The 18492-nt window shown below is 38.2% G+C and overlaps 1 protein-coding gene across 1 annotated transcript in view; it reads left to right on the plus strand.

Moving 5' to 3' along the window:
- The first annotated feature begins 405 nt into the window (after positions 1-405).
- The window catches only part of KCNK2 (potassium two pore domain channel subfamily K member 2), a 194956-nt gene continuing 176869 nt past the window's right edge, over positions 406-18492 (plus strand). Inside the window, exon 1 of the mRNA XM_045452542.1 lies at positions 406-1021. Coding sequence (XP_045308498.1) covers positions 988-1021 — 34 coding nt within the window. The 5' untranslated portion in view covers positions 406-987. The remainder of the gene's footprint in view (positions 1022-18492) is intronic.

The raw sequence follows: 18492 nt of genomic DNA on the forward strand, positions 1-18492 counted from the left end.
CTTACCTCCCCTCTTCTCTCTCTTACCCTTTCATTATTTATCTTTGGCTCCTTTATTTAAAAAAAAAAAAAAGCTCTTGTCATTTTTGCTGTCTCCAAATGTCCCTCAAACTTCTTCCAGAAGCAGAATCTACCTCCAATTACTAACTTTCTTATCTCAGCAAAAGCTATTTGAAAACTTCCTCTTAATTGCCTTTCTCACATTGCTTCTGTAACTGATAAAATTAAAGCAAGCAAGCTCAGAAAACTGATAGCATTCTCAATTTTAAAAAATTATAATCAATGCAATTTAGATAAGGTTAAAAAGAAAGGAAGAAAGAAAAGCCTACGTGGAAGCAAGCCAACAATTCATCTGTTTGCATTAATAAGTTCCAGCAATGGTACCACAGGCACGGAAAGCCTGTTTGCCACTGCACTTAGCAAGCACATGAGCTTAAAAATAAACTTTGACAATGTAGATCTCTTTGTCCTTTCAGGAATGGAAAGCATTATGTACTTCAAAGCATACTAAGCCTGATTTTAAAATATAGTTGGGATATTGTTACCGTGGCAATTGGGAGGGTCTGTAGGCTGCACACAGTACATGGATGCTTCGTGTGCAATAGTCCTCAAGCCACAGACTAGTGAGAATACACAACGCTGGCAATTTTAATATGCTCCTTCATAGGGCAGAAACGTCTGTCTTCTAAGCTCCCTGGAACAACTGGGATATAGTTCCTCATTTCAATCAGGGAATTTCTTCCTGAACCAAACTGCGAAAACAGAGTATTTGAGTAGCACGTTTCACTTGCAGCGTTTGTTCATTTTGGAGTGTTTTTGGACAGGAAATTGATCTACAGGGTAACATTCACACAAGAAAGGAAACAGTATGGGACGATGGCTTGTTAGTACAAGTGACTCTGTTTTGGAAATTACGGATGAGAAACCTTGGTGGAAGAACGGCATTAAAGATCAAAAGCATGATGACTCCTGATGAGAACATCCCCAAATGATGAACCCGCAAGCAAAAAGGAACTTCTACTGTAAGTATCTCAGCAATAATCAAGTATCTCGTTTGTTTTTAAGTTTTCTAGAGTATGTGGAGTAGATTTCCAAGCAAGTGTTTGATGTAGGGAGTCTTCATAGACAAGTCTATAATTAAACTCATTGGGTGGTTCCAACAGAGGGTTAGTTACTGGAATTTTTTCCATGAACTTGCAACACTGAAATAAACTGCATGCTCATGTGGACATGTTTTACATAATAGGCATGTTATATCAGGCTTTTATTGTGTGATGTATTAACTCTGGCAATGCAAAGTTGATGAACATAAGTACCTACACATTCCATTACGTTTGGACTCTGGTCATTTAAACTGTCTTTGCTTAGGTTTCATGTTATGGCTAATCCTGTAATCAATATTTCCACATATAGATTGACACATGTTATATACAATTTACCTGGAATATTAGTTATTTTCTCAGTGAATCTTATTTGTTTACTAGGGAAGAGGTTTACGAGGGAAATGGGGAAGAAAAACTATGATAGTTTACACTCAAACTTGGGAACTAAGACACTTTTTTCTTCTTACATTTCCATATTTATTCAGTTCGAAGTTTTGTGTGAATATCATTTAGATGTCTCTATATAAGATTTCTCACTCCATGGGAACAGTGTTGTGGTCTTGGAAATGTGAAGCAAGTTCATCGACACCATAACCCTGTGTAAATATAAGTACAGCTAAGTCGTTCTTCAGTGCCTGGCAGAGCACATACTTAACAGTTTTTGAATGTGCAATATATGCTGGTGTTGGGTAATAGGACAAATGTCTTGATTGTATAGTAATCATTTCATATCAGGATTCCAATTTATTAACTTATCCATGAATATGATTGAATTCTGTTTAACAAGGAACTGCATAATAATGAGGTTACATTGCATTACCGTTTTCACTAAGGACTTTCTTTAAAAATCAAATTTCTTTTTTTTTTAATATATAAAAATCAAATTTCTAATTGATTGCTATTCTTGGTTGTTTCTCTTTTGAATGCAATGAGTTTGTTCAACTCATTGTTTATTTGAAGACATAGAAAGTTTTTGGAGCAACTCACTATACAAAATATCAGCTAATTTCCAATCAGTACGTAATTTCCAGGTGTTACTTTGTAGCATGGGAACTTGTAATTAGCTATTTTGGAGCCCCCTCTGCTGAAGATTGGTGGGTAAGCTAAACCACTGGCCAAGCCCCCAAATGGGGGAGATCATTTTTTTAGGTGTAAGGATCATGAAAATAAACTGAGAAGCAAGTGGATGAAGAGACTCTTGGAGTCAAACCGAGTGTTCCTGGAGTGACAGGAGAGAAGCAAAAATACAGAGAAAGGCACTGAGTGGGAGAGAGCCGGAGAGGTAAGGCAGATTTATTAGAAGTGCTATCTCTATCTCCTATGAGGCCAGAAAACGCTGTTCTGGTACTCAAATTCTGTTCTAGATCACCTGCCATAGATACTTGTGAAACTGAACACATGTCCTTCTGCTAGTACATGTAACAGGAATGCTGTACGGGTGATTTTACCACATCTTATTAGAAGTGGTGGTGGGATCATTTGGGTAGGAACTGACAGGAACCGTAACTTAGCAAGAATTATCATCAAGGTAAATTCTTGGGATAATCATATGTAACATTTGAATAAGCTTAAATTATCCCATTAACAGTTCAGTTCTGTCTCCTACTTAAAGGTGTATCTTACATGTAATTTATACATGCAGATCTATCAGAATATAATTCTAATTAGAATAAGATATTCTACAGGAATCATTTAGAAGTTCTCTTACACTTTTTTCAGGGTAAAATCATCTGGATTGATTATGTAGAATTCTGGGACCTCAATCAAGAAATGATGCAACATTAGAGAAGTCCTAAGGGATTTGGTTATTTAACGAAAGCCAAGTCCATAATGTATGGTAGAATGATTAAGATTTTGAGGATTACCTTCAAAAGGAAAATGTAGGTTTAGAGCCCCTCCACCCTCCAGCAAGCTCAGAATATAGTTACGGATGACAAATGATAACTTGAATTTTTATGGCACATTAATTTTTTTCTAGTTAGTTATTTGACATCAGAAAGATTTACAGCCAGAACTGTTCAAGATTTGCTGTATCAAGAGAAATGACCTCCCTGTCACTGGTGATATGATATAGACAAGGAGATTCGAAATGGAGGGGGGATGCAAGTATTTTGAGTCAGACAAATGTTTATTAGAATTCCAGATCCACTACTTATAAACTGTGTGACCTTGAGAAATTTACTTAAACTCTAAGTTTCTGATTCCTTATATATAATATGGAGTTAATTCTTCCCTCTTAGAATTACTACTATAAAGATTAAATGAGATAATCTGTGCCCATGGCTTGGCCTATAGCAAGTGTACAAAAAAATGGCTAAGCTGTATGAACTTTGGGGACCTTTCTGCTTATGTAGTTCTAGTAATTCTAGCTGTTTAAAATAATCTAAATTCCTCAGTTGTGCTAAATGCTACCCAAAGATGTGACTCAACAGAAATATCTGTTCTTCACTTCACGGGGTCCTAATATAAGAAAAATTATTAAACAGAGCTACTACAAGTGCGGTGAAAGAATGAGTAAGGCAATCAGAATCTATGAATTGAAAATTATTAATTTTTTTTAGATGCTTTAGATGTATTAGGTGGCAAAAATCAACTTGACCATTCTACTGTCTCAATGATTAATACAGTAGAAACACTGGATTGGCTATCACTATTCATTTCCTCTTCCATCTGTGTCTAATCATCTTAGGAAACCCACTATAATCAGCAAAATCATTCTCAGCAGAAATGGTTTTCTGAGAGTTTAAGGACTGAAAATTTTTTCATCTTCAAGATATTTTCTATCACATTTCTATGGTTCCTGCAAAAGCCAAATTTTTATGTGGACGGTGTATTTTGATAATTTAATTTATTGTGTTTATTTGTTACATGCGCACAGCACTTCCCAGGACCATCATTCTTATACTACTGCTTAAACTGGCTTAAGCAATGTTTTACACATCACAGATATGAAATAACAATCTAGCTGTCAGATTTACTATATGGAAACTTACTATGTATCTGGGAGAGTATCAGCAGTGGCTATCAAGGAAAATATTATCTTGTATCTATATAGTGTCATTGTCCTTTCAAGACATTTCCACACATATTATTTTATTTGTTCTCACCCTTGAAATAGAAAGGGATGCTACATTTACTTCATCTGCTGTATAATATGAATAAAAAGCAGAATTAAGCAAAATAGTCTATGGAGAATGTTGAAGATGCAGCAATGAGACTTTGCGTCTAGCATAATTTGTCTAATGGTTTTATGACAATCTGATTTTTATCCAGAAATATGTGATTCACCTGCTTCTTTCATGCTGTAATAGGAGCCTTAAACTTGAGCAATAATTAACACTTACCTTGTATTGTGCCTTCCACAGACACCAACCAACCAGGAACACACACAAAACAGATACAGTGCAACTAGGTTCAACCTCAGTCAGGTGTGCAGAAAGCCTGAATGTCTAGAATTCTCTGTCTTGCCCACTACTAATATATCTTAGGTATTTCAAGAGAGTGAAGGTATTTATATTTACCCATTTAAACTTTCTATTTTACAAAGGAGTCAAGGCCACAGCTGTGCTCTTGGCAACCTTCCTTGGCTGAAATGATATGGATCTGGACAATTGTATTGTATATATTATTGGAAGTTCTCTTAAGACTTAGAGGGTTTTTTGATATCATGTGCATGAACGCTTTTTCAGGGTAGAATTGTCTGGATTTATTATGTAGAATTCTGAGGCCTCAATCAAGAATTGATGCAACATCAGAAAAGTCCTAAGACATTTGATTATTTAAAGATATTGGTATATATCATTATATACCATTATAATTGGTTTAACCAATTAACGAAGTGATGTCAGGTAAAACTCTGCTCCATGGTTCTTCGAAGGCTGGTAAACTACATCTTATAGGTATAGATTTCAAGACTCTGGGCATAGTTATATCTGTTGATTTGAGCCTAGTAATCAGATGTCTTCCCGGGTATAACTGAAGACTTTAGCCAACAGGAACCACCATTTATAGGTACAAGAGAAAAACAGAAAACTATATAGCAGCGGGGTCCAACTCTCTCACACAAGTTAACCACTAGGTGTTTCTGAAATGCGACATGTTGGGGTTTTTTTTCACATTCGTAGCTTCATCTGTTGCAATACTCTTCCAGCCTGGTTCCTAATTTCTTTTCACTTAAAAGGTTAACATTGCCACAAGTTCTGCACAGTACTTTTGGTTGGTGCTATTTCATGAAAATGTAGGCTTAAAGAGGAAATTGTAGAGTAGAGAGCTTTGACGCATTTGAATTGAATAGAACGGAGCTTAGAGAAGCCCTTGTTCTGGGTGAGCGTTGCTCAGACACTATTATCCTGATTATTCCTTCCTCCTGTGAGAGAGACGTCCTCTAAGTTAGATTAAGTGCAGCAGACCTAATATAGGTGTGATTACGGGTCATTACATGGTATGATGCCAAAGGTTTTTGTTTCCATCGTGCTGTTTTCCTCCTTTGGAAACCCGAGGTGAGGAGGGGCCAAGATGGCAGAACAGCTTGGAAGTTTTTTTATTGCGTCTCTCCTCCCTGAAACCTGAGGTGAGAGGTCAAGATGAATCAAACAGACAGTTGTGTGCAAAAGCCACCAGCTTCTTTTCACACCTTGACAATTTCGAGTTCTGAGTAGTGTAGTCCTAAAAAAGTTCTTGCTTCTTTCCCTTCCTGTTTTTAAGATTTGTTTTATTTTTGAGAAAGGATTCTCACTCCTTCAGGATGAGACAGCCTGCTCTCTGAACACAGATTTGGGGGTTGTATACATTTTTGAAATTATTTAAAAATCCATGTAAAGTAAAATTCACTAATTTTTGTGTGTGTGGTTCTGTGAGTTTTGAGAAATATATAGTCATGTAACCACCACCAGAATCAAGATAAAGAACAGCTCTTTCACCCCCAAAATATTCTCTTATACTCCCTCCACGTCTAGGTCCTGGGACCACTTATTTGTTGTCTGTATAGTTTTGCCTTTTCCAGAATGTGATATAAGTGAAATTATATAGCTTGCAACCTTTTGAGTCTGGTGTCTTTCACTTAGCAGAATACATTTGTGATGCATCTGTGTTGTAGTGTTTACCGATATTTTTTTTTTCTCTTTATTGCTGAGCAGTATTTTATTGTAGCAATTTGTTGATTTATTCAACCATGAAGAACACTCAGGCGGTTTCCAGTTTTGGGTGATTATGAGCAATGTTGCTCTACATGTAATATGTTTGAAACACAGGTTTTGTGTGCATGTAAGTTTCCATTTCTCTAGGGTAAATGAATAACTAGGTGTGGGGTTGCAGAGCATATGGTAAATGTACATTTAACTAGAAGAAACTCCTAAACTGTTTTCCAGAGTGACTTTACCATTTTGCATTCCTTCTAGCAACATATGAGATTCGTAGTTACTCTGCCTCCTTGTCAGCGCTTGGTATTGTCAGCTTGTTTGTTTGTGTTCATTTGTTAGCCATTCTAATAAATGTGTAATGGCATCTCCTTGTGTTTTAGGACATTGAGCATCTTTTCATATGCTTGTGATCTGAATGTCCTGCTTGGTGACAAGCATTCAAATCTTTTGTCCATTTTTTACTGGACATTTGTTTTCTTCTTTTTGGGTTTGAGACTTCTTTTTAAATTATGGGTATAAATTCTTTGTTCGATTTATGATTTGAAGATATTTTCCACACTCTGCCTTTCATTTTCTTAACCATTTCTTATAGAGAAAAAGGTTTTAGTTATGACAAGGTCAACTGATTCATTTTTTTTTTTCTCTTATGGGTCAAGTCCTTAGTGTTGTATCTAATGATTCTTTTTCTAAAGTAATTCATGAATATTTTCTCTTGTGTTTTCTTTTTTCATAAGATGGTAATTTTATGTTTTACATTTAGGCCCTGGGTCCACTTTCAGTTAATATTTTTTATAAAGTAAGAGGTGTGGATGGAGGCATGTATGTGTATTTTGTATGCAAATGTCCAATTGTTTCAGCACTATTCATGGAAAAGACTATCTTTTATTCATAGAATTGTATTGTGTGTTAAAAGTCAGTTCAGTAGGAGCACCTGGTTGGCTCAGTGGCCATGCGTCTGACTCTTGATTTCAGTTCAGGTCATGATCTGTGAGGTTGAGCCCTGCGTCAGGCTCTGTGCCGACAGCAGGGAAACTGCTTGGGATTCTCTCTCTCCCTGTCTTTCTGCCCGTCCTCCACTCATGTGCGCTCACTCTCTCTCTTTCTCTCAAAATAAAGAAATAAACTTAAAAAATAATAATAATAAAGTAGATTTTAAAAACAGCTCAGGGGCGCCTGGGTGGCTCAGTCGGTTAAGCATCTGACTTAGGCTTAGGTCATGATCTTGCAGTCTGTGAGTTCGAGTTCGAGTCCCTTGTCAGGCTCTGTGCTGACAGAGCTCCAGAGCCTGGAGGCTGCTTCAGATTCTGGGTCTCCCTCTCTGTGCCACTCCCCTGCTCATGCCCCCCCCCTTTCTCTCAAAAGTAAATAAACATTTTTTTAATGTTTTATTTATTTTTGAGACAGGGAGAGACAGAGCATGAACAGGGAAGGGTCAGAGAGAGGGAGATACAGAATCTGAAACAGGCTCCAGGCTCTGAGCTGTCAGCACAGAGCCTGATGTGGGGCTCGAACTCACGGACCGTGAGATCATGGCCTGAGCCGAAGTCGGCCGCTTAACCAACTGAGCCACCCAGGCGCCCCAACATTTTTTTTTTAAAGTCAGTTCACTATATTTTTGTAAGCTTATTTCTTGACTCTCTATTTTGTCCCATTAGTTTATGTATGCATACTTTCACTAATACCATACTTCACAGTACATTACGAAATCATGTAGTTTGAGTTCCTCTAAATCTGTCCTTTCTCAGGGTTTTCCTACAGACTTTGCTTTTCAATATACAACTTAAAATCAGCTTGGAGCGCCCAGGTGTTAAGCATCAGAGTTAAGCATCCAACTCTTGATTTCGGCTCAGCTCACAATCTCACAGTTGTGGGATCAAACCTGGCATTGGGCTCCATGTTGGGCCCTGAGCTGGGTGTGGAGCCTGCTTAAGATTCTCTCCCTCTCCCTTTGACCCTCCCCTGTCCACATGTGCTCTGTCACTCAAGAATAAAATAAAATCATAAGTAAATAAGTAAACAAACAAACGAATAAATAAATAATCAGCTTGGCAATATCTACAAAAACCCCGCTGGGATTTTGATTGGGCTAAGTGTTAAACCTACAGATAAATTTGGGTAAAGTTGATATCTTCCTACTATTTGAGCCATATAATCTATTTAGCTTGGCTTCGTTTCTATCCTCCGTATTATAGTTTGTGTCATATAGATTCTGCACAATTTTGTTAGATTCATACTTGCGCATTTCGTTTTTTGGAGCTATTGTAAATGATACTTCAAAAAATTTGTTTCTAATTTTCATTGCTAGTATATAGATATATGTTATATCATGGACAAAGAGATTGTATATGCGTATGAAGATATTTGTAGAGAAGGCCTACAAACCAACATGAATATGCCTAACAACCAAGTAGAGAAAAGCCTAACACACACACAGGAAAGAAAGTATAAAGTAAATACAAGTGACTCTTTTTTTTTTTTTAATGTTTATTTTTGTGAGTGATAGAGAAAGAAAGACAGAGCACAATTGGTGCAAAGAGAGAGAGAGACACAGATTAAGAAGCAGGCTCCACGCTCTGGGTTGTCTGAACAGAGCCCGATGTGGGGCTCGAAGTCACAAACTTGTGAGATCGTGACCTGAGCCGAAACCAAGGTTCGGACACTTAACCAACTGAGCCACCCTTGTGCCCCAACACAAACCACTATTAAATATAAAATGAAGCTCAATTTCACATGCACAAAGAGAAAGGGGAAACATTTGGGAAATCACATGGGAAATATTTTGATATGTATGTTATCAAAGGTGTAAGAAAACAGATGCTTTTATAAATTACTGCTGACTGTTAAAATTGATATAACCTTTATGGAAAACACTTTTTAATGTTTATGAATATTACTGATGTACATAATCCCAGACCTAGCAATTCTGCTCCTAGTTCATTCTATACATGTGTCGATGGATAATGTCATATGTCTAAGGGTATTTACTGCAGTGTTTCTTTATAGCAAAACATGGTAATGTAAATGTCCATTATCACAGATGTGGTGAAAGAAATTATTGTGTGCACACATTGTTGTATAGTTGTGGGGAAAATAATAAAACAATGTAATACGCACTCATGTAGAGTGTCTCAATAATATCATAATGTAAACTTCTCATTAGAATATAACCTTCATAACTAACCTGAATGCTCCATGGGTGCAGAATTTTTTCCCCTTTAACTCACTGCTGTACCTAGAACAATACTGTACATAGTAGAACTCAACAAAGGAGGTGAAAGATGTCTATTAGGTCATTGGACATATGACTCTTGAGTTGGAGATAAAAATTCAGAATTGTTAGCTAAATCCATAGATGAAGCTGAGAAAGTTGTGGTAAGGTAATGTGTTGAGAAGGGGCTGAGCATTTATTACTGGCAGGATCAATTTGTAAGGGGTAGATGGAGAAAGAAGAGACAAAAAGGAAGCTGAGAATGAGCCACACCATAGGTGGTGATCTAGGGGAAAATGGTATTTGGAGCCAAAAGAAGGACCTTTAAGAGAACAGTCAATGCGTTTATACCTTTAAAAATAAAAACAAGGGGCGCCTGGGTGGCTCAGTAGGTTAAGCATCTGACTTCAGCTCAGGTCATGATCTCACGGTCTGTGAGTTTGAGCCCCGCGTCGGGCTCTGTGCTGACAGCTCAGAGTCTGGAGCCTGCTTTGGATTCTGTGTCTTCCTCTCTCTGTCTGCTCCTGCCCCCACTCACACTCTGTCTCTCTCTCTTTATTTTTTTAAATAAAAATAAAAAAAAAAGAAATGTAAAAGATAAACATGAAACATTGTATACAGTGAAGAAGCTCTCAGGACTAATAGGGCTATGTCTTTGGTTCATGATATAGAACCAATCTTAAAAGGCTACTATTAGCTAAAAAAATGGGATAATTTGAGCAGGATACTAATTGCAATGAACTGAAATCCATCAAATGTTTAAATCCAGGAGATCATAATGATAAGAATACAATTAACTGGAGATACAGGGAAGGCCTATTTAAAAGTGACAGGTAAGCTGAAATTGAGGGCTAAGTAGGAAATAACTGGTGAAGGTAACAGGAAACACGTATGCACCCAGCCAGAGGATGAGAAGAACTCAGTCCTGTGTGGCTGGAAGCCCATGAGTGAAAGGGAGAGAGGTTCAAAATGAAGTTGGAAAAATATTAAGGGCCGATCACTCAGGAACATGTAGTCATGCTGAGGGCTTGATCTTGCATTAGAAATGAGGTAGAAAGTTCTTGAAAAGTTTTATGCAGGGGAGGGACATGATCAAAGTTGCAGCTTTTCTTTTTTAATTTTTTAAATGTTTATTTATTTTTGAGGTAGAAACAGAGTGTGAGCTGGGAAGGGACAGAGAGAGAGAGAGAGAGAGAGAGAGAGAGAGAATCCAAAGCAGGCTCCAGGATCTGTGCTGTCAGCTCAGTTGAAGTTTTAAAAGATCACTTTGATGGCTACAGGGCCCGTGAATTGGAGGAGGTCAGAACAAAATCAGAGAGAGAGGGAGAGTTAGGGGCCCCTGCTCTCCTGCTCATGCTGTCTCTCTCAAAAATAAATAAACATTAAAATTGCTTACTTTCAGTTTGTTTTTACTTTTTTTTTTTTGAAACAAAGTATAGACTGTCCAAAAGATGGGTTGCAAGACTGTGCTTCTTACTGTACTCTCATAGAGACCAAAAAAAAAAAAGCCCCATTTCTATGTAAAAAGGAGCTATTTCTCCCCTTGAGAAACACCCACGTGCAAGGCTGATACTGAGTTGAGATGCCCAGTTGTTAATTGCTAGTGCTCATATGTTGGTGCATCCGTCCTGATTGGTCGGTGCTGATGAATTCATGTTTGTCAAATACTAAAAACTCACTCTGCTCGGGTCATAAAATTATATTTCCAATTGTCTTTTGGAACATTTCAATTCGCCTATATGGTTGGGATTAGAAGTTGACAATAGGCAGCATTTAGACATGCCACATACAGTCCTACAGTCCTTTTGAGGAGCAGGGAAGGAAGATTGTTAAAGAAATTTCTCTTAGAGACGTTGCAGGTCGTCTCTTGTAGTCTGTTTCTCAGTACGCTTGAATATTCTGCATGGAGAACACAGCAGCTGGTTTGGCTCTTTTATGCTTTTCTTCTTTGATACGACATTATTGCTTTGTTTTAAAAAGGAGGCCACAATTTCTTACCATACTTTATTAAGAAAAAAATCCAGGAGAATTTTATTCAACATGAGTTGTCATAGATCTATTGGTTAAATTTCATGGTATTAACTGTCTTTTTCTCCCTTGTTGAATGAGTGTGCATTTTCTATCAGTTTCTACCATTTCCATCATTGGTACTTTATTAGATGCCCTTTGGAAGTGTGATGTTTGGGATATGTTCAGTGGGGGCATTCTATAAGGACGGTTTTCTGCTAAGAACTGTTAATCGTTTGAGACCCGATTTATTGAATAAGTGTATCAAACTTAGAAAAATTATTAATAATCAGAGATAAAGTGTGACTTACAAGGATTCTGCTTGTAAATTGGTGAAAACCTAGTGACAACACTTATTTTCTTGTGGGGGCTCTTATATCATCTCAGAAGCCAACTTCAAAAGAGGGATTCCAAAACTATTTTCAGCATTAATACCTTTAGATCGCAATGATTTTCCGATGTGATTATTTCAGGCTGGAACTCATTTGGATGTGTGAATTCTAAAAAAAAAAAAAGTGCTTTATGCTTTATTGTTTGATCCCACTACATACACTCAAACAAACTATTGGAATTAATGAATCTCCAATTACAGGCGCCTGGCTAGCTCAGTTGGTAGAGTGTGATCTTGAGATTGTTCGAGACCCACATTGGGCATAGGGCTTACTCAGAAAAAAAAAAAAAAAAAAAAGAATCTCCAATTAAACTGTCATTCATAGGGGCGCCTGGGTGGCGCAGTCGGTTGAGCGTCCGACTTCAGCCAGGTCACGATCTCGCGATCCATGAGTTCGAGCCCCGCGTCGGGCTCTGGGCTGATGGCTCAGAGCCTGGAGCCTGTTTCCGATTCTGTGTCTCCCTCTCTCTCTGCCCCTCCCCCGTTCATGCTCTGTCTCTCTCTGTCCCCAAAAAAATAAATAAACGTTGAAAAAAAAATTTTTTTTTAAATAAACTGTCATTCATAGAGTATACCTTTTAATTTCCTTTTAGAATTCTTCTGGCCCGCCTAACTCTAACTTTCTAGTATAAACAAACACACTTCAATAGTGATGACGAGACTGAATCATTTTGTTAGTTTTAAGTGACCCAAATTTATTTTTAAAATCACAGAATGTATATTTTCATTGGTAGATGATAGCTAGATATTGGCTATCAAGAACATATTTTGTAACTTTGCAGTAACTGCCATCTGTGTTTGGACAGTGAAACACTTATGCTCCAGAGAGTTATATGAAGTGAGTATGATTCTCAGCCTATTCTCAACCTGAATGTTTAAGAAATATCATTTAATTTTCCTACAAAGGGAATTTCACTTTTATTTCAAGTTCTCCATTTTACTTGGTAGAAATTTCATCCTGGGTGAACTTGGGGCTTCTTCCTCAGAGTCTCTTCCGTCCACTCGGGATCTTTCCCAATCCCAGGTTTGCTTCTAGGTTCGGGTGCTTTCGGAGATCCAAGTACTTGACATGGATATTTTGACACCTGCGTTGGTAGCCTTTGCTGCACCACAAGTGGTTACTGAGTCCTCACAGGCTGTGTCTTCCTTGTCCTAAACATCAGGCCTTGCCAGGTGTGTTTGGCGATTTTTGAACCCCTCTTAGGAGACGTGAAAAATGTGTCTGCCCCCTTGCACCACTCTGGGGCGGCAGGGAATCAGATGTCGTCTCAGTCCCTTTCAGGCTGACGCCTTTTGCAGCCATTGCCACTCAAATGCTACCATGGTGAGTAGGGTGTAGTGCTCTTTAAAGACACCTACAACCTGACTGAGGTCTGCCAGAGCAGGTTTCAGGTCACAGGCTCTTCTTGTGTCCGCAAACCTGTCTGCGGATGTGCATCCCCCACGGCCTGACTTGGCGGAAGTAAGATCAAGGGGATGTGCCAGGCCCTTCCCAAGGACTTAGGACTATTTAATCTCTCGTCCTCTCTTTGATTTTTTCTCTTGTTCCAGCCCCAATAATCTTTATGTTCTCTGAAACAGAAAAACAAAACAAAACAAACCTTGCATTTCATACGTCACGAATTTTCCAACTTTATGTTTATAGAAGGACTTTGGCTTTTGCCACCCAGAAGTCGGTGATTGACTTCTTTGTTCTTCTTTCCTTCCCAGAGGCTGTAAATCTAGAAATGGCTTTATCAATGGGGTAAAGTCACATGAGTATAAAAGAATTACTAAGAATGAAGGAAAAGAGCTCAGTTATATAATATCCAAGTATGAACGGTATGGTTGTTTACACATGGCTTTCCACAGCCTACAGATTTTTAAACTGAAGGAAGTGACCCTAAAATGTGAGCAGTCCGTTTTAATGGAGCTCTCGTGACTGTGGCACAGCTGTGTAAATCCCTTTCACATTGCCAATCTTGCATTTCAGGAGCTTTCTCTAAGGCTTAGTTTGTTTTTTGTTGTTGCATTTTTTTTTTTTTTTCCTGTTCAGTTAAATTAGGAAAGAAACTTACTCTTAGAAATACATGGACTCTTTGGGCTCCAGCCAGCCCTGTATTACAAAGACATCTTTCTGGGCACCCTTATTTGACAAAGAGAATTCCTGCGATATTACCCAGCTGTGCATAACTGAACGTGTCAGTTCAGTGACCCTTTAATGAATCACCTTTTAATATCTGCCCCCTGGCCGTAAGAATGTCACTTCAATATTATTTTATAGTTTGAACTGAGTTACACTGAAGCATTTTGAGAGTGGAAAGACACGACAGTATTTTACTTTAAATGACTCCCCAGCAATTGCGGACAATAGTTGAGTGCCCTAGTTAGTGAGCCTGGGCATGTCATAAACAGATGGGGCATCTAAGTATACATATTACAGCTAAAGTCCAACAATCAGCAAATGTCCCTTAGTAAACACCCAAATCCTAGATTTGTATTGACCTCTAGAGTGGCACAAAACAATTTCAAATCTCTAAAAACAATTTTTCGTCTGCAAGACACTTTTTCTGTTGATAAAACGTAGATGAGAGAGGTTGCTCGAAGCCACCACAGTTGGTCACTGTAGCAGTTACGCCGGAACCCAGAGAGGTCCCCTTAAATTTTACACTAAGTCCTGTTGTGCTGTCACCCACCCTCTACACGCTACAGCCCTTGAGTTCTTGTCAGTAAGACACAGAAGAGAAGCATCAAGTCTGCATACCCGGCTCCAGGGATTTCCCTAGCCAGTGCCAGGAAAATCCACCTGGGGGCGAAGTAAAGTTGTTGCCCAGAAGCGAGCAGGAGAAAGGCAACTGTGGCTCCTTTGTGGATGGAGACATTTATCTTCTTTCTGGCAAAGTAGCAGTGACATGAGGTACCCGAGGAAGGTGTAGGGACGTGATGGGGCAGATGCTTCCTCCAGGCACAGCCCGGTCTGGACACCCTGTGCGCTCTGTGGATCAGAGGTGACAAGTCGCAGGGACTAAAACGATCCCCGATGGGGCCAGTATTTGGTAGAGGACTCCCTGGCTGGAGCCAAGGTTGGGGCTGTATCTGGTGTCCACACAGCATCCGTGTCAGCTTCTGACAGCATCTGTTCATAACGTTAAGAGGTCCAGGGTTGCAGATGCCCAGTCCACGGGCACAGAGAATAATTTGTTCCTGATCCTGGCATTCAAGGCTATATAAACGTATGTGGTCTTCCAGGTTTATTAACACTACCTTCATACAAAAATGCTTGTGCTAGCTGAGGTTCCTAAGCAATCTGTTTTGAAGATGACTTGTGGTTTTTCTGCCCTAAGCTTTTTCCGTAATATTCCTCTGACCTCTCAAAATCTTACCTGTGTGCTAAGTACCTCCTCCTTCATTAAAGCTTTTCCTGTCTGAAAACTCCCACTGAACAAATAAATGTTACTTAAAAATCGAAGAGCCCTAAATGAGAAAAAGAAAATACCCCAGCTATTCTTTAATTTTTTTTTTTCACTAGGAGACTATCTGACTGCTTGTCGTATGTTTCAGTGATAATATAAAAGCAAAGTTAATTGTCCCTCCATTGTCTTTTTATCCATCCCTACCTACCAGAGCGAATAAACAGCGTACAGATTAGACCCCTACAACTTTCTTCTTGCTCAAACAACCAGGTATCTATAGGAGTTTATTCTTTTCCCCAAATCAAATCATATTATACACACTACATTGCAATTGTGTGTTTAGCTTAGCGATACGTCCTGGACACTCAAGCCAATACATCTAGTGGTCAAGAGCCAAGGCTTCAGGGTCACAGTGCCTGGTTTTAAGTCCAAGCCAGGAGCTACGTATTCCTATAACTTTGGGAACGTTTTTTAACCTCTTAGTTTCCTCCTTTGTTAAATGAGGATAATAAGAATTTGAACCTCATGGAGTTGTTATGAAGGTTAAATTAGTACATATAAAGTACTTTTACAAGCACATGCAATACACTGCCTACATAGATCAGAAAACATGCATATACACACAAACATAATTTTATGTAAATCAGGTTATCATAAGGCTTTCATTTCAGTATAATATTTGCTCTTTTGGTTCTTCTTTTGGTCCCTACTCTCTCCTTCCTTCCATATTTGCCTCTCCTACTCCAAACACTTGAATTAGTATAAACATTAGCAAGTTTAAACCGACCCTTAACTAGTGTAGTCTTACACGCAGTCTTCTGTAAAGCTCCTAATGATTGTCAAATCTGATCTCAAATGTATATATGTATACCTGTAATATACACATGTATATACATATACACATGTGTGCATGCTTTTGTTATTGTTTACTCTACAAAAGTGAAATCATATTACATACAAGGGTTTTTTTGGCATCTTTTCTCACATAGTAAGTTTCAGAAATCCCTCTCGGTTAGCAGATATGAACAATAATATTATGTTCTACTGGTTACCATAATCTATCTCTTCGTGTACACGTTTTTGCTACTCCAAAGAGTGCTGTAAATAAACATCTGGGCTCACATATCTTTAATTTTTGGTGTTTATATTTCCATGGGATATATATCCAGGAGAGAGATTGCAGGGTCAAAAGGTTTATGCATCTTTAATTTTAACAAATGTTCCCAGGTTGCTTTCTAATGCAGCTGTACCCATTTACATTTCCACTAGCAACGTAGGAGATACTTTTTCCACATAACCCCACTGACAATGTTACCGCTGCTTGAATTTTTTGTCAGTCTGATAAGTTTAAAGTGACGTTGTCTTGTTAGCTCACTTTCTATTTCCTTATTAGTGAAATTTTTTTCATTACATATATCTTCTGGCCATTTAGATTTGCTCATCTGTGAATTGCCTATTTATATCTGTTGCTCATTTTTCTTACACTGTTGCCCGTTTATTGTCAATTTTTAAAACTCTCTTCATATAATCATAGCTTTTAAACTCTTATCTGTCATCTGCATTGCAAACCTACTTTCTAAATTTGTTTACTGTATTTATTGTATCTTCTGCCACACAATACTTTTTTATTAGCTTCCAAGTATTCTCCAGAAGTCCTAATAAAATATTAAAATTATTGTTATATTTAACACTTTAATCTACCTTTTGGGTATGACATGAGATAATATTTTACATATATATGTGTATATGTATTATATATTTTATATAAAATATGCTTTATATACATATATATAGTTTAAAATATATATGAACTCATACTGATATTAATAATTATAATCCAGCATCACGGAGCTCATTCTAGTTGCCCCCAATCCCCTGCTTATCTGTAACTCCTTTAACAGTTAGAAACCTGGTTCCTGTGATTACAATTTTTTTACTTATTTGTCCAACTTCTAGTATACATTTCGTTTCAGAACTGTTGACCTGTACCCTTGTGAGAAACAAATTTACCAACTCGAGTTAATATTTTCAGACAAATCATTTTGTCTTTGTACCTAAAGTGTCTGGTAAAAGCAACTGTTTGCCAAAGTTACTTAGGTCAACAACTTTTTTCCATACCCCCTTTAGTGATGTTATGTCATACATTTTTAATATAGTTAAACTCCTTTGTCATAGTCTACATTCCATCCTGTCTTCTCCTGACATGTGGTTGAGTTTTTAAAACTTCATATACGGGGGGCACCTGGGTGGCTCAGTAGGTCAAGAGCCCAACTCTTGATTTAGGCTCAGGTCATAATCTCACAACCCTGAATTCGAACCCCTGAGTCAGGCTTTGCACGGGGTACGGAACCTGCTTAGAATTCTATCTCCCTCTGCCCCTCCCCCACTTGTTCTCTTTCTCCCTCTCTCTCTCTCTCTCTCTCTCTCTCTTCTCCCCAAAATAAAAATAAAATTGCATATAATAAGGCAACTTTCTGTGTTGTATAGTTCAGTGGGGTGATGCGTAGATGCATAGAGTCAAGAATTACTCCTGTACCATACAGAAAACTTGATCACCCTACAATTCCTTTATGTAACTCCTTTGTTGTCCATTTTTTCTCAATTTCTCAGCTCCTAGAAACCACTATCCATCTTCCATTCCTATAGTCTTCCCTTTTTCTTAACGTCATGTGATTGAAATCTTATCTATTTAGACTTTTCGTCTGGCTTCTTTTACCTCACAAAATGCATTTAAGACTCATTCATGTCATTGTATGAATCACCCAAGGAGGCATCCATTATAGAGATGTGCCATAGTTTGTTTATTCATTCACCTGTTAAATGACATCTTGGGGATTTCCAGTTTCTTATGATAATGGATAAAGCTGCTATAAACATCGGTGTATAGGTTTTTGTAGGAATGTGTTTTCAATTCATTTGGAGACATACTTACGAGTAAAATTGCTGGCTTCTGGGGTAAGTGTATGTTTCACTTTACAAGAAAATGTCAAACTACTTTTTAAAATGGCTGTACAGGGGCGCCTGGGTGGCACAGTCGGTTAAGCGCCCGACTTCAGCCAGGTCAGGATCTCGCGGTCCGTGAGTTCGAGCCCCGCGTCAGGCTCTGGGCTGATGGCTCGGATCCTGGAGCCTGTTTCCGATTCTGTGTCTCCCTCTCTCTCTGCCCCTCCCCCGTTCATGCTCTGTCTCTCTCTGTCCCCCAAAAAATAAATAAATGTTGAAAAAAAAATTTTTTTTTAAATAAAATGGCTGTA

This window comes from Leopardus geoffroyi, chromosome C3 (genome assembly GCF_018350155.1).
Source record: "Leopardus geoffroyi isolate Oge1 chromosome C3, O.geoffroyi_Oge1_pat1.0, whole genome shotgun sequence".
Lineage (NCBI taxonomy): Eukaryota > Metazoa > Chordata > Mammalia > Carnivora > Felidae > Leopardus > Leopardus geoffroyi.